This window comes from Zootoca vivipara, chromosome Z1, assembly GCF_965207765.1.
Source record: "Zootoca vivipara chromosome Z1, rZooViv2.hap1.1, whole genome shotgun sequence".
Lineage (NCBI taxonomy): Eukaryota > Metazoa > Chordata > Lepidosauria > Squamata > Lacertidae > Zootoca > Zootoca vivipara.
Window position 1 is genome coordinate 48,004,779 of NC_142583.1, and position 23,983 is coordinate 48,028,761.

General features: G+C 39.5%; 1 protein-coding gene, 1 long non-coding RNA gene and 1 other non-coding gene across 5 annotated transcripts in view; 1 reads left to right on the top strand and 2 right to left on the bottom strand.

The window, feature by feature from the left end:
- PRSS12 (serine protease 12) overlaps positions 1-21,328 on the top strand; it is a 51,318-nt gene extending 29,990 nt beyond the window's left edge. For 2 of the 3 annotated variants that reach the window (XM_088660380.1, XM_060278558.2), the window contains 6 exons: positions 1,372-1,513; positions 12,646-12,851; positions 13,071-13,149; positions 13,613-13,735; positions 17,824-18,104; positions 18,860-21,328. In XM_088660380.1, the coding sequence (XP_088516506.1) occupies positions 1,372-1,513; positions 12,646-12,851; positions 13,071-13,149; positions 13,613-13,735; positions 17,824-18,104; positions 18,860-19,167 (1,139 nt within the window). In that variant the 3' untranslated portion in view covers positions 19,168-21,328. The remainder of the gene's footprint in view (positions 1-1,371; positions 1,514-12,645; positions 12,852-13,070; positions 13,150-13,612; positions 13,736-17,823; positions 18,105-18,859) is intronic. The other variant, XM_088660381.1, reaches the window with a different exon arrangement.
- A 903-nt stretch (positions 21,329-22,231) lies between these two features.
- On the bottom strand, positions 22,232-23,943 carry LOC118083833 (uncharacterized). The gene is made up of 2 exons (XR_004692438.3): positions 23,583-23,943; positions 22,232-22,571 (listed from the first exon to the last, which is right to left on the bottom strand). It is a non-coding gene; the product is annotated as an uncharacterized LOC118083833 (long non-coding RNA).
- On the bottom strand, positions 23,291-23,428 carry LOC118084599 (small nucleolar RNA SNORA24). The gene has a single exon (XR_004692521.1). It is a non-coding gene; the product is annotated as a small nucleolar RNA SNORA24 (small nucleolar RNA).
- Positions 23,944-23,983: the final 40 nt, after the last annotated feature.

Sequence of the window (23,983 nt, forward strand, 5' to 3'; positions counted from 1 at the left end):
TTGAGCTGTTGTGCAACAATAATACATTATTAATAGCAGAAGACCTTGCTATGACACTGGCAGCTAAACTCTTGAGGAAACGTAAGGTTAGAAGAAAATGTATTGATTGCATTTATGAGTTCATCGAGTAATGATGATTAGCCTTTGGCTGTAAAGGCCTTTGAGAATTGGCAGTCTGCCATACCGTTCTTCAGAGAAGATTAAAGTGTAACTGAGCCAGTCAAGGTTTTCAATTCTCTCTCTCACCTAGGAAGAATTTAGTAGTGTACAGAAAAGCTTCAAATAGGGGAGTGTCGTAGATATGTGATAGGAAACAAACTACAAAACAAAGTCGCTATATCCGATCACATAATTGAAAGAGGTTTGATTAGAGCAGGCATAGGCAAACTCCGCCCCCCAAAGATGTTTGGGACTACAATTCCCATCATCCTTGACCACTGGTCCTGTTAGCTAGGGATGATGGGAATTGTAGTCCCAAACATCTGGAGGGCCGGAGTTTGTCTATGCCTGGATTAGAGCAATCACAATGTGCATCTTCAACTAGGCTCTACCATATATACCAGCCTTCCCCAACTGCATGCCCATCCAATATTTTGGACTACAACTTCCATCAGCCCTAGTCAGAACATTTGCTGGCACTGGGTTGGGGAAGGGTGATTTAGACTATGGGTAGCCACCCCCATAAAAAACATCAGCTCACAGCACGTTAAAAAAAACCCCTAGAATTCCAAGCAGGAGGTTGTAGCATAAACTTCTGGCTGACATTTTCTCTTTGTCCACGAAAGAGAGGAATCAAGCTGTGATCCACACCTGCCACCTGAAATGGTACAGTCTGGCAACATATTATTATGAATTTGGGGGTGCAAGACAGCATAAAGTCCGGATCAAGCTAGTGTCAGGATTTAATTACATTCTCCACTGAGACAGGATTCTTTAAACTGGACGCCTGTAATCACTATACCTTTGCTTGTATCCATGTCAAAATATGGTGCACAATTTTTGCAGGAAAGTTAGCTTCCTGTGTTACATTCCTAAATCCTTCACAGACTCTGTAGTAACATTTTCTCCCATTCAGCCTGCGACCTCTAAATTTGGAAAAGTGGAATAGATTTGGGAATCAGCAGACTGAGAATATGTTCTTGTGGATACCAGAGAGGAAATTCATTTCACATTAGAGTCTAGATTTGCTGAACAAGTTGGCATTGATGTCATACAAGTGACAAGAATAAAATGCTTTCATCACTGGTGTACAAACTGGAATGCTTGAACTTGAGCCCCACTTGACAACTTTCCTTCAATGTGATGAAAATTAGCTAGGGTAATGGTTCTTGCTACTATTGCTGTGTGTTAACAGCTGTAACTTTTTCCCAGGGCCTCCTATCAGATTGATGGATGGTGAAAATAAGAAAGAGGGCCGTGTGGAGATCTTTATCCATGGCCAGTGGGGGACAATTTGTGATGATGGATGGTCCGATAAGGATGCAGCTGTGGTATGTCGACAACTTGGCTACAAGTAAGAGAAGTTATTTAATAGTCCTTAAACACTTTATCTGGTTTCCATACAGTATTGTCAATAGATTGTGCAAGTTCATAGAATTAAATGTTGGGCCCCTCCAGGCTGGCGTTTATTGTGGTGTGGGTGTATTCGGCAACATGTTACTGACACAATGATAGTACATTGGTAGTAGATTTGTTCTTCTTTATTAGTTGTTTTGTGATGCTTCCCCAGTTCTAACACATGATTGCTGTTTGGAGGGGCTGAAGCACAACAAAAGTGGATTAAAACAGCAACTAAGAACATTTGTGGCACAAAAAGTTGTGGGATTTCAGCAGCAAGCTGCAGGATTTGCACTGATTAGAAATGGAACTAGATTCAAATAGTATTGAAAGCAGGATCACATATGGCCACCCCAATCACATCAAATCATTATGCAATGGAAAGTGTATCTGGAGGGGACCATTGACCATTTAATGTGCAAATATTAATCTTATTTATTTATTTCATATGCCACCCTTCATCACAGTTAGTTGGATCACAATGAAGTCCCATTGAAATCAAATGCTAACATCACCCCCATTTATTGCGGCAATCCATGTTTTTTATTTAATTCTATAACACCATTATTAGTAAGCTGCACTCAGCTCTGGTGAGTTATTTGTGGTGGGGCTGTTTCTTTGAATGACAGACCTCACTTGAAATATGACATGTTTCAACTTGCATTTAAAACTCCATTCAGTTTCAAGACAGGACTTTACATTGCGTTATAAAATAAAGCAACCTTTCTGAAGAGGTTAAAATACTTTTCATGCTGGAGCTGCCAAGCAGCTTTTCTCCAGCACAATAGAAACAGATTTTCGAAACTTGCCAAGAGTATCAGTGTAACAGGCTTCATATGAAAGAAGCATCGTGTAGTTTATATGTTGCTCACGTGCCGCCCGTTAGATTAATTCAAGGCCTTCTGGTGCTTGATCACAAACTGTAGCAACACGGGGCATTTCCAAACAACAAAAGATGACAAGTTTAGTAGCATGCATGACAACACCAGAAGGCATTGCTGGTAATTTTGCCTGAAACTACAGGGAAAATGACCAGCAGATGTAGTACAATTTGCATTGTTATTTTCATCATGGCAAGCAGTCCAAGTTGCCCCCATGTATCAGTCAGAGAAGGAGCTGCAAGGAATATGCTTCCCTTTCCCTGCAAGGAAGTATACAGTGTTCCAATTGCTGGTTGCCCAGGGACTTCAAAGATTAAGGGAAGCATGTTTCTATGTCTGTCACCAGCCAAGGCACTCTGGACCACTGGGAGGCTGCCTCTCCTTCTTTCCTGCCCCATCCATTAGCTACTTCAGTGCCTGCTTTCCTTTCACCTCCTGATTCCCTTTCCATTGAAAAATAAAAATCCTTTTGTATCATGGCAATAAATTGTGAGTCTGCAGGCAAGGAGTGCCTTGTCTTTTAACATATATATACTGAGCTTCTAAAATCCTAAAAAGCATAACAAGAAGTTATGCTATCAACAAGTTGTTAAAATAGCAAGTGACACAGTTGTCTCTATCTTTATTTCTGATTTGGATATAGCTATAATGCAAGAGTATGGTCACAGGATGCATGGCAGAAACTTTGAACAAGCTTGAAGTGTGATTTAGCAGGAAAATTACATTTTGCAGTTCAAGGTACAATGCTCCCCTAAGTCCTGTGTGTCAGTCAAACTGCACATTATGTTGGACATGTAGCCTGCAGCTGCATATGGGATTTTTCTTAGTCAAAAGTAAGTGTGGGGGCCCAGGTCTAGATCAGAAGCACGGTGCATGTGGAGGGGAGGTTTAATCTCCCCTTTCACCAGCTGAAACTTCTACCTGCACCTGACCCCCAGCCCAGCAGTTGCTGATAGTAAACCACCTCCCATTCATGCCCATGGGGACTTCTTTACTATCAGTAACAGTTGTGGGGGGGAGGGAGGATGATTAAACCTCCCCTCCCCTTGGTAACTTTTGAGTAAGAAAAAAAGTTGCACAAACAACTGCAGACTACATACTAAACCTCTGGTAGTGGCAATGGGATGCTAATCACATAGCGGTTCTAATAAAAGAAAAAAAGTTGCATTAAAACAAATGCCTTTCAAAATACCCTAAAAACATAATTTCAACCTGAAATAGTGAACATAATTATGTCATTGCTTACATAATTTTCTGGTTTGTTCCTGGCACAATCGGTTGGAGAGTCTTATCAGCTATTCAGCAATTTCATGTCATTCGCCATGTATGCAGTTCATTTGCCCTCATTTTTATCTCATACTAGAGTCCATAATGAACACCCTGAATTTCTCTTATATCATCCCAATGGTTAGTAAAGTTCAGTGAGTTTGTGTTGCAGGATATCCCTATTAGGTTTTGTGCCATTTTGATTTACATTGCTCGGGAAAGGAATTTGCCTTGTGTTATCTTGTCTTTCCCATAGGACCATATTTAATACATGAAGAAGACTTTTCCTCCCTTTGTTTACACATGCTAAGTTATGCTGTGGGAAGTAATATTTTTTGCAAGGGAAAAGAGAGGCGTTTCCTTCTATTTCCACACATTTTTGCTGAATGTCCCGCTTAGCAAATATATTCCTTCCTTTCACACAGCTAGTGCTCAGTGTGATTACCCCCAATTTCCAGATGTTTCTAGTTCAGAAGAACTGGGCCAGATGCCTCCAGTCATCATCAACATATGATAAACAAAACAGGCAGGGTTTAAGCTTGATGCAATTAGTTGCTGTTAGCTGAATTTCTCAAGTGTGGTAGAAATTTTGAGTAATTGAAAAAATCAGGAAAATTGGGCAGCATGGCCACAACAAAGATGCGTTGCACTGTTGGTAGCAAATATTAGATTTTAATATTTGTTGGTAGCAAATATTAGATTGCAGAAGAAGCAAAAGACTGGACATAAATTATTCTGCCTCAATACAAGCTTATATAGTTTCCCCCCAGGAATGCTGTGCATGGGATTGTACATGTGCTTATATCCCATAGGTGGGATTCATGGTTTTGTCGTGCTCATTTTTCATTCAAGGTGCCTGAGGAGTTTGGAAAGTGTCATTTGTTCTACACATCTCTCTGGTGGTCAGCATTCAGTACCACCAGAGAATCAGTAGAGAAGCCTGACTGGTTTATGTGGAGGTTATAGGACATTCACTGCTTGTTGAACATTCATCCTGATTTGGTTGTTGGGAGTTTATATGACTTCCTAGTTATCCCACATTTTTTAGTGCATTTCCCCATTGCTTTCCTTAACACAAAGAGTGGGCTTGTTGCACCAATGCGTGCCCAGAGTCCTTTAAACCACTTAATTTGCTCAATTAGAGCAAACTTACATGTTCCAGTATGCAATGAAATCCCTCCCACGAAAGAGTGTAAGTCTGGCGGGGACCTAAACCAAACATCTGATGACAATCCTGTTTTCATGTGAACACTGAAACATAGGATTGGTGTATCTTCAAAACTGGCTTTCTTAAATTCAGTTGAGAGACAAATTGCTTATTGCCATGAAATGCTGAAAAGTCCAAAATGCTACTATTCATGCCACATTTTATTAAATACAATAATGGAAAAGAAGCTTGCCCAGCTTTGAGGAAATGTGCATATAATTCATTCTCTTTTTAAATTCCACTATATATCACTTACGTGGTCTAGGAGTTTCATCATCATTTTCATAATCATTTTTTTATTTGTATACCGTCTTTCTATCTTACAATACTCAAGGCGGTTTACAAGCTGAAGAAACACAAAATGTACATCTTATAACAATCTAATGCGATACAAAAATGTGATAATAAAACAAAACTTCAACATTTTCCAAGAAAAACACTCTAAGCAGGGGGCAACAAACTTTTTCAGCAGGGGGCCGGTCCACTGTCCCTCAGACCTTGTGGGGGGCCGGACTATATTTTGAAAAAAAATATGAATGAATTCCTATGCCCCACAAATAACCCAGAGATGCATTTTAAATAAAAGGACACATTCTACTCATGTAAAAACACCAGGCAGGTCCCACAAATAACCAGAGATGCATTTTAAATAAAAGAACACATTCTACTCATGTAAAAACATGCTGATTCCCGAACCATCCGCGGGCCAGATTTAGAAGGCAATTGGGCCGCATCTGGCCCCCGGACCTTAGTTTGGGGACCCTGCTCTAAAGCAGACAAATTCCTCACCTTACTTATGGTGGCTCAGATATAAATCACAGCTATGTGTGGAAAACCTAGAGGGTTTTGAGGTTTCTTTAAATACCTATGATTTACACTTGTGCCACTTAAACTGAAGAAATTACTGTAACTTATTTGGTCAAAATCCAGAGAACTTGTCAGCATGCATAAATACTTACAGTACATTTAATTAATGAACCACACACTCCTACTTGGAGAAGCCAGAAATTGAACCTGGGACCTTTCACATGCAAAATATGCACCACAGCTAAGCTACAGCCCATCTCAAATGCATGGCTGCCATGAAAATGAGCAGCCCTATGTCTCGTGACCCCCTTCCCCTCCATGGCTATTGCATTTAATCCATGCATCCATAAGTTAGACAGGTGACTACTGTGGACAGAATCTCTTCTGCAATGGCACCAGGACAGCATACCTTCCTTTTTAGGCATATTTGCCTGCTGCCATTATTATCATCATAAGGCTAAACCTGTCCTATTCATCTGAGTCACTGATACACTTAATAATGATGTCTTATTTTTCTTTCCCTGCTGTTTGGTTTTTCTGTTTCATATGTTCCCGAGTTGTTAGATTTGTTTTACAGTATAGTTGGTATTTATATTGTTGTATCTTTTGTTCATAAGTTGGCTTGAGAATCAAAATGGTGGAAAGCTGAGGGATAAATATTTTAGTTAAATAGAATTTACTTGTGTTCAGACGTCATGACACTCGCTATCCCCACCAACCTCTGCTGTGGGCACCCAATGACATGCTGCAGGCATGAGCAATTGCTGAATGCCAAGACATGCATATCGTAAGTTCTACTAGACAATGCAAAGGTTGAGAGTGGTGATTAGACCATGTGGCCGCCATGCATTCACATAATGAAAGTCCATGGGGGTCATGAAGAGTCGGACACAACTAAACAACTAAACAACAACAATCCAAGCCCAAAACCCTTTTGATCATGTAGAACTAACTGTGTGACTCTGTATTGTGTTCTTTGGCATTAGATTGTTTTCCTGGAAGAATACTGAAATTTGTAGATTGCATCAGTGGAATGGAAAAGATTGCCAAAGTCTGGTAGACTTTCTAAATATTAAAATGATGATGTTCCATAAAAAATAAATCCAAATAACTGGACTGAAAACGCCTATGGATTTGGCCGTCTTCCTAATCCTCAGTTAATATTTTACACCTGTACATTAGTGAGCTTGCTGTAGTCGCAAATTAATATTTATAGTGGGAAAATGTAACATAAATTGTAGTAAGTACTTTTGATATCATAAAAATGTCAGCCAATGAAAACATGAGCAAGACATAGCAACAATCGAAAGAACATGCATGTGTTAAATAAACAAGGTTATAAAGTAAACATTATAGCACAAAAAGCACTCCTTTGGTGCTTTAAATTACATCACCCTCTTATATGTGATGGGGGAATACCTGTGTGTAATTTGGGCATGTAGTGGAAATTTATTCTAATACCAAATGTTCTTTATATGTGCATTGAGAACTCTTTATTTTGAATGTAGTGTTGCTCTCTAAAACTATTACAATCCGCATCCTATTACCTACACTTTAGCCATCAAACAGTATTTAACAGAGAGGAGCCTCTATCTAGATTAAAATCGGAGTGAAGCCTGCAATCCTGTATATATTTACTTGGTACTATGTCTCACTGAAATCATAAAAGCATGAATAGGATTTGTTCAGCTCAAACATGTCTGTCTGTGGTTTACTTTGAGATGCCTTATATGGTAGTCCAGCAAATACAGCTGGGGCTTATGAAGAAATCCATGTTACGTAGGAGTCTATCTTAAGATAACATTGCACAGGAAGCTCTAATAACAAGGCCTCTTGTTCTAGCATGAAATGCCCCTAGGTTTTCAGAGTAAATGAAATCACTTTTCTTTATTAAGCAAGACCCAATGTTGTTGAACATTGCTGTGTTTCTGGAGATGCTCCACAGGATGCCGTATTAAGCAATTTGTAGTTATCTGGATTTACTCAACAGCCATATATGATGGTCATTAGCATGAAAAATAAATATGGAAGCGCTCTGAATCTTCTTGGTTTATGATATATACGCAATAATTAGTTGTATTTAAGGATAGATTAAGCAATGGCTGTTCAATATGAACTAATTTCCTTATGGTACCCAATGAAATTGAATTGTTAAATATCCTTGGATGGATCTTGAAAAGAAGTGCTTAACTTTGGATTCCAGCAGTAGATGTAGCTTTAAAAAGGTCTCCTGCACTTTGTCACTGTCTGGCAGCCTTAGCTCATATATGGGGAGAAACAGCTGTCAGGGAGTTGAACATTCCTTGCAATATCTGCAATCTATATAATTGTTCATGGGTGAAGGAGGGGTGAGAGAGAACTTGGAACAAGAAGAGGCATGTAGTTTGTGGGTAACAAGTTTAACAAATAATCTTAGGTCCATTTTGTGAAGATGAACGGATAGCACTGCTTAAGGTCATTATTCTTTGGGTTTCCTTGCCATACACGTGCAGCTCATACAAATTCAAATTTCTAGGCTCTTTCATTCTTTGTTATGGACCATTGGGGTTTTCTGAAATTTTGTTTACATTTGTTTTTCAGGACTTTTGATTATCTATTTGTCCCTTTTCACAAATAAGTTTTAAAGTGACTTGCAACAAAAGTAACATTCAGAAATGTAACACATAGCAAACTTATCAGTTAATACAATAAGGGTTCATCCACAATAGTCAATTGTGGCCCCATCCAATCTTGCACCATCCTAAAAAAGGATGGATTGCTAAACTAGCCCCGGAAATTGCAACAGTATTGTTGACCAAATGCCTGGGAGAATAAAAATGTTTTCCCCTAGAGCCAAAAAGACAACAATGTTGATGCTAGGTGAGCTTCTTTGGGGAAAGTGTCCTATGAGCAGGGACTACCGAAAAAAACCCATTCTCCTTTGCTACCCGAACGTCTCCAAAGGCATCAGCTTAGTAGCATTTTTATCTCTATTGTTGGTTTTAGTGTTGAACTGATATTGACCAGGCATGCCAACTCTAGGGGGATGAGGTATCTTTGCCCCTCTCAATATTTGTTGGAAGGATGCTGGGCCTCTCAATGTTGAGGGGGCAGATGAGGTCGAGCGTGGAGTCAAGTGCAGCACACCTTCAGTGATTGGCTCCTCCTTAGTGCTCGGTCTCCTCCAGACATTGCGATGACATGACATGACCTCACACGTACGCAATGCACGTCCGGGCCCTGTCAATATTGGGGGCATCTTGGTGTCTCGGCAATTGATTGAATTGTATAAAAGAGTTGCCTCTAATGTTAGTTGTACTGGAGTATACCCATTTAAATTTATGGAGAACATGACTAACTTAGGTCTATTAATTTCATTGGGCCTACTCTTAGCAAAACTTAGTTGGATACAACCAGTATGTTCATGTCCCAGGAACTGGCCGAAAATTTCATCTTATAAAACTTTTTAATAGAGTGCACTGGATTTTTGTTTTCATAGAGGATATTTTAAGCATGCTTCAAGCCATCAAGGTATATACTGCTGCACAATCCTATTTAACATCTCTACGAAACTGCCAGAAGCTCTCATCCATAGTTTTGGGGGTAAAGTATGTTGACCACACTCCGCTCCCTCTTGCCTTTCCAGCAGAATCAGGAGAGGCTGTTTGTTTAAGTTGTTGGACTGATTCGTGGAATCAGTAATGGGCTGGATGAAGATCAATAAACTTAATATGAATCCTGACAAGGAGATACTGCAGATTGGTGGCTCTGGGCAGCAGGCAAGCTACTTGCTCTGGAGGAGGTAGCACTCTTCCCCCCCAAAAAGAGAGCAGGTGTGTAGTTTATTCCAACTTATGCAGGTGCAGAGGGAATGATTTTTACTCTGTAGGTCATACAGTTCATAATTTTAAGAGTTGATATAAGCCAATGTATTAATTATTACTAAAGTAATACTTTGGCGTATATTAACTTCATAAGGACTAAGCAAAATGGCATCTGCCCTTGAAAGGAACTTCTTCTTTTTTTATAAGCAGTGCTGTCTGTGATTGTATATTTTTGGGGGATGGGAGGTAGTTTTCACCCATAAAAACTGCTTGCATGATTTGCCTAATAATTTGCACAAGTCAGAACGGATGTCTCCCTTACTACAGTAGGGTTGAATTTATCAGCCTCTTGAACACTAAAAAAGGACATCTGCAATGCACATTTAGATGCTGAGATTGAGAACTCTCCATAGAACTGTGTGTTTTATTCACTTAGATAATGTGGACATCCTAAGAGAACACTATGATTGCAGACTGGTTTCCTGTATAGTAAGTGCCTTATACTAAGGTTTATAGCCAATCTAGGATTGGCAGGGACAGCAAAAACATTTTATAGTATATTTCCCCAACTTCAAATTATGCTGCGTGATTCCTGGCTGAGAAACAGTGAAACTGTAAGAATGAAATACTGTAATTTTAATCCTGGAGTATTCATTTCTTTCTGTTTATACAAGTTGGTTGGAAATGGGTTTAATAATGTTGGCAGATGACACAAGTCTTTGTAAAAGACACATGATGAAGCTTGCAGTGACCAATGAGTACACAATAAATTTGATTTATAATTGTTCTCTGGGAAAGCAGCGTCTCACATTATATCACATTCTTCCCTTACAAACTGATAAATGTAGAATTGATATTATAAGATACCCAACATGGTTTAAGAAGCAACTGAACATGAAAATGTTAGATTTGACCAAAGGAACAGCATAATGGGCTGGATTCAGACATGACTCCCATCAGAACTGGGGAGGTAACTTTTGTTGATTTTAGACTAGAATGGGAATGGTGCAAAAGTTGACTTCTCACACTTTGCCCTTGGATCCATGGACAGAAGGAGTTGTTCAGTTTGCAGAAGCTGAAGTATGGCTACTCTTGATGGTAAAATATGTCTCCTTATCAGATGTCTGTGACCTAGCTCCTACAAGCAACAGATGAAATGGAAAATCTGTTTTTCAACTGTAGCATTGCAAACTGCAAATAGGGATTGGCATGTCTGAAAGGGGGGGGGGGTCCCTGCATATAGAAAACTGGATGTCAGAAAGAAGGGTTCTCTTTTTTATTTTTTAGATTTTATTTATTTATTACAGCCACCGACATACATACATCGCAACAAAAATACACACAAACATATTAACATACAAACAAACAAGCAAACATACAACTATACAGATTACTTACAAAAACACGGACACCTCCATTCCATTACAATACAATACCAATATTAATGTCATCCAAATTGATTCTTGACAATTTATGACTTATTACGGGAAAAATAATAATAATAAAGGAATAGAGTCAGAACATTAGAAGTCTATGCCATGTCTTATATTTTGTTTATCTTTTTGTCTGAGTTTAATGGAGAGATAAAATGGGGAAGTCTAAGAACCAAGATTATTATAGAATTTAGTCCTATTTGCTGAGAAATAGGGGGCTAAGAAGTAGGAAGAAAGAAGGGTTCTCAACCAACTTTCTTCCTGGCACGTTAGATTTCTACACGCAGGGGATGTTTTATTTGGAGGAGCACTTAACCCTCTTGCAAGCTGAAGTAGTATACCTCAAACGTAGGTTTATCATCTAATTGGCTACTTGTGGCGACTGGTGTTGCTAGTGTCAGTACAAAATTAAATGGACTTTTGTTGGGGCCCTGTATACTGCTTATTAATTATTTGATGTGCAATATTAATGATTTATTTTGGAGTGCCTTATTTGTAGGCATGGTTTGCAGCAAAATGTAGCATAAGGATTCTTCCCTGTCTGAATGAGTTTAGCTTCCTAGAAGAGTTACACTATTTTTATACATTATTTTTAACTCACACAGCTGCTGATTTTATGCAGAGATTAAACGGATTAAGGAAAATATATAGCTTGCAGATCCCAATATGTTGCAGTTGAATCAGTTTATGTTGGATAACATTATGAATACTGCATAGTACTGTGCAAGGTTATGTGATGCTTTATGGCACAGCCCTAAGATCTGTTGGGCTAACAAAAAAGAAGAAAAGTGCAAGATCACCAACTGCAATATTGTATTGACAATGAGCTGTTAATGCAGGTGGATATATTGACCCATTTCACACATCAGAATAAACTGTAGTTAATGCTTAGTGCTCTCTTCACAACACTTCTCTAGCCAGTAAGAGCAACATAGCATGATTCCTGACTTAGTGTTATGGCCAAACTAGGGATCATGGTTTATTGTGTTCAAACAGCAATTAATAAGCAAAAACCAAACAGCAATTAATAAGCAAAAACCAAACAGCAATTAATAAGCAAAAACCAAACAGCAATTAATAAGCAAAAACCTTGGTGTAACAAAATATGATCTCTGGTTTGGATGTAATGCTAAGTGAGGAATTGTAGTTTGTTGGACCTGCTGGATAAGAGGAGAGGTGCAAAGTGGGGGGCTCTTGTGCATTTATGGTAAACCATTACCGTATTGGCCTGAATATAACCCTTACTTTCCCCCCAAATTCTGACCATGAAAAGTGACTTTTATGATATTGCTGCTGAAACATACGGTAAAATGGAACAGGTGTGAGTGCCTGCAGAATTTTAAGGGACTGGCTTATATTCGGGTGCGGCTTGTATTCGGCCCAATACGGCAACTATGGTTTACCATGCTGTGTGGACACTGCTACTGTCATGACCATAGCTGCTGTTTCTCTCAGTGTAGATAGATTTCAAGGAGTGAGTAGTTGGACTGGACATCCTGTTGTAGCATGGTTTGATCTGAACTGTTGCTATTAATTTTCAAAACCATTGAAATGCCTACTAATTACAGATGCTTATATTTTCCTATAGCAGGAAATATTAAAGATGGAAGATAATTTCTATTGAACCTCAATTGCTATTGTTGCTGTAATGTCTTAATTAAAAAGTCACCTTTAAAATTTTCTGTTTCAAGAGGTTCTGCACGAGCAAGGACCATGGCATATTTTGGAGAAGGAAAGGGCCCCATCCATGTGGACAATGTGAAATGTACAGGAAATGAAAGATCTCTTGCTGACTGCATTAAACAGGATATTGGCAGACACAATTGTCGTCATAGTGAAGATGCGGGGGTGATCTGTGACTACCTTAGCAAGAAGGCACCTGCAAACAGTAATAAAGGTGAAGTGGGTATTATATTGATTTCTTCAATGCTTGCTGGAAGGAGGAAAAAATATATTGCTGTGGATTGTGTTTGTTTTTTAATAAAAAGATACAGAAGTGGTGGGTCAGCCCTAGTAAAGGCGTACAGAAAATAAGCCACCTCTGACAACACTTGAAATAGTGCTCTGCTGTTTCCTGATGGGAGACTCTAATGTCTATGATTTCATTCCTGCATAGATTCTCTTTCTTCTGTGTGTGGTTTGAGGTTACTGCATCGTCGGCAGAAGCGGATCATTGGAGGGAAAAATTCTTTAAGGTAAATTGAGCAATTTTTAAAAAATGATACCTTGGCACAAAGCTATTAGCTTGGATTCAAAGAACCATAGTGTGAAAAGGCGAGGGCCTTAGCTCAGTCATAGGGCACGCACCTTGCTTGCGGGTCCCAAGCTCATTTCTTGTCATTTCCAGGTAAGACACAGTGACAATCTTGTTTGCAACAAAACATGTAACTCAAGAAGAGAGTTTTATCGGTTTACAATAGGAGAAAAGACTGCCAGTTGCCGAATAATTTATAAATGTAATCTTAATTCAGAATGTCACTTAACAAGTCTCCTCTGTTAATGTGGTTGAACAGATTTTGCAACTCCTGCAGGGGAGGGGGGGGGTAAGCTGCAAAACCACTGAAAGCAAAGCACAAGAGAAGACGCCAGTTGCTACTTCACACACACCCTTAAATTGCATGGAAATATTAAGTCGAATTATTCTTGTTCTCTTTCTAGAGGTGGCTGGCCCTGGCAAGTTGCTCTGCGCTTGAAATCATCCCATGGTGATGGAAGATTGCTGTGTGGTGCGACTCTCATCAGCAGCTGCTGGGTGCTTACGGCAGCACACTGTTTTAAGAGGTACCATTGCATGATTTGCAGATGACTATGTACTGGTCATTAGTATAGGAAGAAGACCAATGCAAGGAAGACAAAGACCCTACTGGCAGTTAATTTTGAGATTCAACCAAGACCACGGTATGTCTGGTCATTCCAGGCCAGTGCAGAAACATTAATTGGGTCCTTCAGTCAGGATTTGAATTTGTTCAGCAGCAACCCAGTGAGACAAAAGCATGACCAGTGCTTAAAAATCAGGCTCAGTATTGAATCAATAATAATAAATGAATCAATAATTTTATTAGTGTTACAATGCTTCACTTAAGGCATATAGAAAATATCATTTTGAAAATTAACTAACTTTCGGCAATGAAATACAGTAGGAAATAATGCATGATAATGACACAGACTATTCATTATAATTTAATTGGTTCATAAACTAACAGTTGTATTTTTACAAAGCAACCAAGCAGAGTTACATAGTTAATATAGTCACCTAGTCACCACATCTAATAGCGCAACAGAAACGCCAGGTTCTCCAGGTACTAAGCATTTTGAAATAAAGTTGATCATTGCCAGTCCAGCACAGTAAGACAATATTGTGTCTTTCAACTGGGCAAAAGCTTGTGACTGGCTGACTCAGTTACAAAGCCCATGATAACTTCAAGCAACTGATGAGTGGACAGCCCTGTGGAGGATGGTGGAGCTCAGTATTCTGCCTTCTGAACAGATCCTGTTCTCAACCTGATTTCGATATTGAAATTCCCTTAACAGTCAACAACATCGGGGTTAAAAAAAAAGAGTGATTGTTTTCTTGCTTCTAGTGCATATAAAGCTACCTTGTACGCAACAAACTTGTCTACATTGGCCAGTAGGAATATCTAAAATGTATTTTAACATAGTGTCCCTTCTGCACCCACTCCCTGTCCAAATTCAGAGGATCAGAAATAACGTGGAAGTTCATGTAGTAGTTTAAAATAACTTAAGCATAGATAATAGAATATGTGTGAAGTGGGTCTAGATATATTAAAAGCTTCATTATAGTACAGCATCATTCAAGCTCGACTGAGATGAATAGAACTTCCTCTTAAAATGACAAAGTCACTAAATATGCAGAGCAAAGAGAGAGAAATTTGACAGCAAGTTTCTCTAGCTGCATTGCTATTGGATGAGCCTGAAGAGATAATACAACAGTGCAGGGATTCCTACATTTTCTACCCTCTGGACCCACTTGAGAAAGTTGAGACTGTGGTGCAAGGGCTGAGCCAGTCGCAAAATGTTGGCAGATGCAGGCAAAGTTTGGCATAATCAGCTAACAAGCACTGGCACCATTTTATATCAATATCAAATCCATCGTTGGAAATTGTTAAGTTTCTTTCCCACAGCGTTTTTCTTTGTAGCAATGAGTTCCATAGCTCAGCCCTTGCAACTTCCTGTAGGGCAATTGTGTGTTTCACAGTGATGGTTATTATCAGTCTGTCAGTGGCTACTTAATACAAGAAGTCCTCGGAAGAGGCTGTGTGCATGCATACAGTGGTGCTTATGTTTACAATAGTCTAAAGAGGGCTGTAAAAATTGGCTAAGGGACTGGTAACTTTAGCCAAATTGTTATCCTCTTAGTATATAATCTCACCCACTGAAGAGGTGATGTGGGGAGTGGAATTTGGCAGGGAACCTAATCCGTTCCTGTATCAGGATGCTTTTTAAACTCCATTTAGTACATCTGCTCTGTGAATAATCTGCTGCATGGTAGAGCAAGTACACATAAAACGCTCTGCAGCCTTTACTTTTCAGCTTTCTTCCTAAACCAGTGTGAGTTCACCACAAAAGAACAACTGTGCTATCTCTTATTTCCTAGCCTACACATGCGGTGCTGTTTCAGGACATTGCATTGACAGAGAGCACCTTAGCTAGGCCAGATACTGAAAAAGAACTACAACGGATTTCCAGCACTGAGGAGCTCATGTAGGACCCATACTCTGGAGTTTCAAAATCCTGCAGCACTTAGGTCACACAATATTATTTGCATATTCTCACACAAGCATACACACAAATGTCTCCTAACCTGTCCTTTGTCACCCCAAATCTGACAAATTATACAAAATATAATATGTTCTATACAGTGGTGTAGCTAGGCGCTAGGGCAGATGCAAGCCGCACGATGCCTTTTCGGGCAGCACGGAGCTTGCAATGCAGTCTGCCCACTGCCTCTCCCTCAACTGTTTTGGGCAGTGTGGAGATGCATGGCTCAGGCACACTGCAGGCCCCTGTGGTAAGTGCCACCCCCCATGGTTTGGCGCCCACTGTGCCCTGCCCCTCCTCCAGCTATGCATCTGGTTCTATATATCTGTATCCGAAAGGCTGCCTCTATTTTACCGATTTTTCCAAATTGCAAACGGTAAACATACCTTTGCTTTATGGGAAACGATAGCTACTGTAGCCTAGTGGGGAATTCTTTTATTGACTAGTGCAGGAAACAAAATCAGTTTACTTGTCCACATATAGGCAATTTCAACGAGAGCTTTTTGCTGCATCATTAAGTACTGAAGTTTAATTCAGCTCTTCATGTATTCATTATTATCTTCAAAGAAGATAGAAGCAAAGCCACAAGCATTGTCAGAAGGGAGACAAGCCCCCTCTTTGCTGCGGGTGTCAGAACACATCATTTGTGATTGAGTTGTGACGTTTTCAAATTAAGTCAAAGTATTCTATTGATTTCTGTCATTCAGATGGTAGAGTTCCTACAAGTAAATTATTGTCAAGATTCTAGGCTGACAGGTCACTGGAAAACAAATTTTCATAGTATTTGAAGCTTATTCACATCACTATTGACATGGAATTATTTCTTAAATTGTAATAGCCAGCACAGAAACCTGAAATATATATGGTGACATTCATAAATGTATATCAATGAATACTTAGCTTATCACTCTCAAAATTGTCATTCCTATGTGAAAAAATAATTTTAGAACAACTTTCTAAATAGTGGGAGAGAACACTGAGAGTATCAGAAATTAGAAATTTCATTGCAAAAGAACGTGGGAAATGTGTTTTCCCTCCCTTCATGTCAGGAATATGAATCTCAAACTGGAAAATCAATTGTATTGGGGCAGCAATGCTACTTTTACCTTTAGCTCAGCTGCTTAGATTCAGTCACAAGGACTCCCATGAATGATAATCACAATTTAGATATATGCAAGTATGTTGTGTGAAGGATTTTTATCTTTCTGAAATATCAATGATTCTACAAGTCCTTGCTGCCCTTCATACCATCCTGTGAGCAAATTGTATTTATGAACCTTTTTTAAAGGTGTCGACATAATTTTCGAATCTCATTTTTTATTTTAAAAAAACATGTCTTTATTTCAACTCAGAAGATAAATCCTGAAAACAATCTTCATTGACCAGTTAGGAAAATGGCACTATTTTTCCTAAGGGAAAAACGTGTTCATGTGGTTTTTTTTTTATAAAAAAAATAGTATAATTAAAATAAAATTTGTGGGGAGTGGGTGTTCATGATAACAATGGTCAATTTTTCCACATTGCACTTTATTATTTAACATCAGCTGCATTTTTCCATTTGAATTTCCAGACAAAAGGAAATACAGGGGGATTTGCAAGAGAACTATACAAAATATTAGTGTTGGAAAAGGGTTTTCTGTCATGTGCTCCCTGTTTTTTTCCTCAGTGCCAGATCACATCCAAAACATGCAAACTCTTTAAAGCACATACATTAATGTACAGTATTTATTATTGGAGTTCTTAATCCTGTAAAACAGTTTTCTTTAGTCAAAAACAGACTGGACTGATTAAATACCATAGTTGACTAGGTTTCTCTTTATACAATAGTTTTAACTACCACCAAATTGTAGAGGCTTTTGGGGGGAGGGGATTTATTTTACAACAATCTTGAATCTTTAATGAAACTTTCCCAGTGTCTTACCAGAGAAGATCAGTCCATAGATGGCAGATTACTATCCAACACATATCTGATAAGAAGAGTTCCTGAATTTCCTGTTGTTACTGAACTAGGAATCTGGTTAATTAAAGCTCTCCATTATTTTCATCTGTGCTGTTACAAAGGTGATAGCTTATTTTCTTCTTCTTCTTAGATATGGCAATAATACTCGGAGTTATGTGGTGCGTGTTGGAGACTACCACACATTAGTGCCCGAGGAGTATGAGGAAGAGATTGGAGTACAAGAGATTGTGCAACACAAAGAATATAGGCCTGATAGCAGTGATTATGACATTGCGCTAGTGAGACTGCAAGGACCCGAAGAGCAGTGCGCTCGCTTTAGCACCCATGTCTTGCCTGCTTGTTTGCCACTCAGACGAGAGAGGCCACAGAAAACTGCTCCCAATTGTTATATCACTGGATGGGGTGACACAGGTAAGGATTTTTACAGCACAAAATCATTCTTACTATGGTAATCTGGGCTTCTTGTCATAACTCACAAACAGGATGAGAGAAAAAAATTAAAATTTTAGATTTAAACTTAAGTTTTGATCATTCAACAAGTGTACAAAATATGAAGAAAAATGAATGACATGAGGTAAAAAAGTTGATATGGAATGACCCAGCTAGTAAAAACTTTTCAGACAGGTCTGCCTGGATTTTTGTTTGTTATACCAACTTTTTATTGTTCCTTAGATATGGCAGGTGCTGGTTTTTCTATTCTAATGGTGCTCAATGTGTTTCAGTGCATTTTCTAAAATTACCGTATGCTGTATGCCACCTTGGCAATTTCTAGTTTAAGGGAATTGCTAAAAGTCTCAAAGTCAAGTATTCCCACAGAGCATTTTAAAATCCTGCAAAAAGTTGCCTTCTACTGCTTGCAAGCTGGCTTGGGAGAGATAAATGAGAAGTATGGGTTCCATTGCGTTCACATACTTTTTTATTATAGTTTTTGTCCATTTCTTCCTATAGAAAGATGGCCAGCAATAACCTAATATATAGTTTTGCAGTATCTCCCTCCAAAAAACCCCTTGTCAATCACAAAGACCCTCCTAATTAGTGTGAAAACAATGCTACGTGGCAATTGACTGCCGTAGGAAGAACATGTCTTGAAGGAATGCAGAAGACTCCATTATTTCCAACACACCTTTCACATTTACTATGTCAAAGCCAGTATTTTTCTTCCACAGGAAGAGCTTACTCAAGAACATTGCAACAAGCTGCCATCCCTCTACTTCCTAAAAGAATCTGTGAAGAACGCTATCGGACAAGGTTCACAGGAAGGATGCTTTGTGCTGGTAGCCTCCAAGAGCAAAAGCGTGTGGACAGCTGCCAGGGAGACAGTGGTGGGCCACTCATGTGTGAGCGCCCTGGAGAAAGTTGGGTTGTATATGGGGTGACCTCCTGGGGTTATGGCTGTGGAGTCAAAGACTCTCCAGGTGTCTATACCAAAGTTTCCTCTTTTGTACCTTGGATAAGAAGTGTGACCAAACTATGACCATGTTCACACCACTGACCACTAACAGCACAGGCAATACAAAGCTGTACACATTTTTCTGTGTATGCTTATTTTGTTGGATATGGTAGTTCATCTTAAAGTAATGTCGAATTACATTGAAACACAGGGGGAAGTAATATTGTGTCCCCCTCGTCAATGAAATCCCCAACAAAGAGCAAATTCAAATACAGTAATTGCACAAATAGTTCTCGATATACATATGAACATGACCTGTCCTATTTAACTGTGTAAAGTAGTAAAAGATCAATGTGCAATATCCATATACAAGATTTATGAGAATACACTTTTTAGACAGAGTAAAATAAAGCTTCACTGATTTACACTCATCATACTGGCTTGTAATATATATAGCAGACAGGCCTCATTTTGTACTCATTTGTAAGAGCTTTTCTTTTTGTCTTTCTGCAAGGCTTCAGACACACTAGACCAGGCATAGGCAACCTTGGCTCTCCAGATGTTTTGGAACTACAACTCCCATGATCCCTAGCTAACAGGGCCCAGTGGTCAGGGATCATGGGAGTTGTAGTTCCAAAACATCTGGAGAGCCAAGGTTGCCTATGCCTGCACTAGACTGTGCTTACTACTCGCTTTTCATTAGATTTACATGACCTAGTATTAAGCTATTCTTTTCAGACAAATTCTTCCAGGATCCCTTTGCATGAGGCTATAGAAGAGACTTCATGACTCAAACCATTATGTAGCACCCAGAATGGACTTTAATGAATTATACAAATAATCAATTTTACTTCATCCCGAGTTTCAAGTTTAATTATAAAATAGGAAACTGCATTATTTATCAACTGTAAGAGACTCTACAACCATTTTAAAAGTTTCTGTTCCAATTGAGTTTTTAAAAATGTTTTTAAAGGTATAGCAATAACTGTGTCAAGAGGGTGATTGGTAGTTCTCCATCAACTGCTTATATACCTGAGATTCCTAATTGCAATGTGTTGGCCTTTGGGGGCTTCTAGTTGTGATAGGTGTGCATCTATGTACTCAGCGATGTTTCTACATGTATGGGCATGTTTTGTTGCATTTTTTACCTAATACCTCAGCATCATTTGAAAAATACCTGGGTTTGAAAAGAACCCAGATAGACTAGTTTATATGGGGAGAATGTCAATGCAATAAATATATAAATCTCCAAGAAAAACATTTGGCTTTGTATGGCAAAGTATGCAAATGTGGCAAAGGGCTATGCCTAACTTAAACATAAATTTTGTGCTCTATATGGATACTTCTCAGTTTATACAGTGGTACATTGGGTTAAGAACTTAATTTGTCTGGAGGTCCGTTCTTAACCCGAGGTACCACTTTAGCTAATGGGGCAATTTCTGTTCTCATCCTGAAGCAAAGTTCTTAACCCGAGGAACTATTTCTGGTCTAGCAGAGTCTGTAACCTGAAGCATCTGTAACCCAAGGTACCACTGTATAGCTTCCTGTAACTTTCCACTTGGTACTTGATTTTATATGTTAGGCAGGCTTTACCCTGATGAAACAAAACATTCTTTAATGCAATGTACACTGCTAAATTGTTTTTAATAAACAATAGCTACCTAAGTACAGGGGCTGAGAGAGGTCTTCTAAAAGTTATGTTGGACATTCAAGGTGCTAGGCTACTTTTCCCTTTTCAAAACTATGCTGTATTAAGTATATTTTTTACTAGAAATGTGATTCGAAAACTTCCCAAATTCAACATTTTGTTTTAAACTCAGCTGACCTTACTTGATTAAGCCATTTCAGTATGTAAGCATTTAGCAGTACAGTACTGTACTCAAAAACTCATCTAGAAAGTATTCAATCTTATCGAAATATTTGTCACAATTTTATATTTTGATCAAAGCCATAAAACATAATTTGTACAATAAAAGCTGTCATTTATTTAAGTCTTTGTTATAAGCTTAATCAAGTGAAGGTTTCTGTTTTAAGTGCCAAGTAGGCAAAAAACTCAAACATGCCTGTTGTGTTTCCTAGGAACAAGTAGCTAACTGTGGCCATCATTTATCTGTATGTCCATTTAAAATCTCATTAACCTTTTGTCCTTTGGGTCTTTTTGTTTTAGAAGAGCTGTTGCAAAAGCATTAATCTTCCCCACCCAAATAACGGAAGTCACCTATTAAACAAAAAACAAAACTTTTCATAGGCTATTCTGTTATTTGTAAGCTTTTCATTTGGACACAAAGATGCACATATTACCGGTATGTAGCCCAGTTACCTATTTCCCCATTTCAGCACCACCACCACCACCCCCTTGTGGACAAGTTGAAATGTATGTAACCTATAGAAATTACAGGTAATCCATTTCTGCTCAGAAGTCCGATTTCTGGCTTTCACTTTTAGCTGCCGGACGGTCACCTGCTCCATCAAAACTACTCCATACTCGATGTTATGCCTACAACAGGCATGTCCAATTTCCATTTTGGGGCCTAATCCGGCCTGCCGGTCAACTTAATCCGGCCCCTATGGCAGTATATTTCCTGGGGAAAAACCCTTAAAAAAGCTCAACAACTTCAGTTGGCCCTCATATATGTGCACTTCATCAAATCTGGCCCTTTGAAAAAAGTTTGTGCACCCCTGGCATAGAACTCTTTCAAAGCACTAGTGTATTGTTCTCTCATTTCATTCAAATTAACAGTCCAAACTCTGGGCAATATCATGTTGGCTGCTCTATGGATACACTCACCGCTGTCCATGCTGGCTAAGACTGAGGGAAGATCCATTCCCCCTTCTTTTCTCATCTGCCAATTTAAAATGGTAATTTTTTTTGGGGGGGGGGGGAGGTTAAATGAGAAATTGAGCAGAGGTGAGGCCCCTATCCCAAAGAAGTATGTGGAGACATATAAAATGGGAAAGCATTCAACTGCTTAGGCTCTGTTGTTACAGTATGGTACGGGAATGGGTTTTTGCAAATGATTTCAATGAAAAGTGTCTTTAGAGATTCCTATTTTGTAAAGCACCACACACACTGATGCACTTGTATCACCTACTCTTAAGTTTTTGGGATCAGCCAGGTTAAAACCAAGCAACTAAATTGGGAAAACAGTAAATTTCAAACCATTTTAATTTTATTGTATCAAAATTACAACATACGGTTACTCACATAAAAAATACAAATTGAGGATGCATTTTTCACAATTTACTCCACAGCAGTTAAAGTGCCTTTACAGTGGGAAACAAATCTTATACATTAATTTCAATTATTTAAACTGCACTCACTTGTAAATTTTTTAGCTTATAATAGCTTTGTTTGAGGCACTAAAGTTATTTATGTTTTCATTGCTGTAAACTGCCGAGAACAAGCATTTCACCACTACCCTGTTAACACACACACTTTTAGCAGAAGCACGTGCCACTTCCACTGCCCATCTTCAAACGGAAGTATCCTGCAGAAAGACAAAAAAGGATGCTAAGTTTTACAGCCACCACCAATATTTTATTGCAACAAATTTCTAAAGATGAAGGAAATTAATAAGTTAGATTGCACTAAATTACTTCTATAAACAATCAAGTTGTATCTAAATATTTTTCTGCAAATAGAAATAGCACTGCAAAAGACTAAGCAGCTGGTCAAATGCCACACTCCCATGGATACTAATTAAAGATGTCATGCATGCCTTCTTAGTTATCAGCTCTAATTTCAAACGCACTTTCACAGAATGTGCCGATTCTGAAGAGAGGGCTTTTGGAGTAACACTGGGAGAATGACCTTGAGACTCGCTTGTAAGAGCATAATTCCAATTTAAAACAACCCAAAGCCAGTTCAGTTAGAAGAGGATGGAGGCTCCCCAACAGAAGCTAAACTGCCGAAAACAGCAAGCTCAATACGACCGGTTTTTAGGCCAAGCAATGCTCCTTTTAAGTAAGGCGTGCCCAGCTGACTCCTACCCAATATTATCCTTGAAGCTTTCAGCACTTTGCAATAATTACAAAAAACTTAAAATTCTTAAATTTAATCTCACAACTGTGGGTAGCTTCAAAGCAGGCCACATTTGTACATTTACAAGGGGCAGATAGGTCTAATCGTTTTATGAAGGCGACCCCCCTCCCTTCCAGACGACGACGATGCCTCAGCCCGGGCCGCGAAGGCTTGCCCCTCCCGGAGGAATGCTGTTACTTGCCCTAGTCAGAGTCTCGCCCCAATTAAATGGTGCGAGCTATGCCAAGGGGCAAGGTGACGGTTTGCTCTACCATGAATAGGAAGGGATGCTGCCACGCTGGCAGGTCCCATGGAAGCATGGAGTTGCCCCTCCCCCCGCCCAGGCACGCGCTGTTTACCCAGTAGCCCCAGCGAGCGCACGAGGCGCGTTACTTGGAATTTGAACAGGACGCCAGGGCGCAAAAATGCCACCCTCAGCGCCTCAGATTCCCTTCGAAAAAAAAGTAAGTTGTCCTACCTGTAGCGCCCTTCGCTCTTCCTGTTCGGCGTTGCTAGGCCTCCCCCCGGCTTCCCCCTCCCGAAACAACTGCCTCCGTTTAAGCATCCCGACAGTTAAGGCGCATGCGCGATAGATGCCCTTCGCTCTCCTGAAGCATCTTACGCTCCGAGACTATGGGACGCTTCTCCTGCTAAAAGGAGGCGCGTACTCAGGAGAAACAACTACTACCGGTAGCCTTGCGCAGAAAAATAAGCACCCCCTCTACTTCTTTTCCCTTTCCCAACCCTCGCCCCGTCTAGGCCCAGGCCCAGGCCCAGGCCCACGATTCCTATTCTTCCAACTGCAGCCCAACCGCCGTCTCCGCTGCGCGTTCGAAAAGGAAGCAACGCGCGCCTCGCGAGCGCTTTTATAGTAGGGAG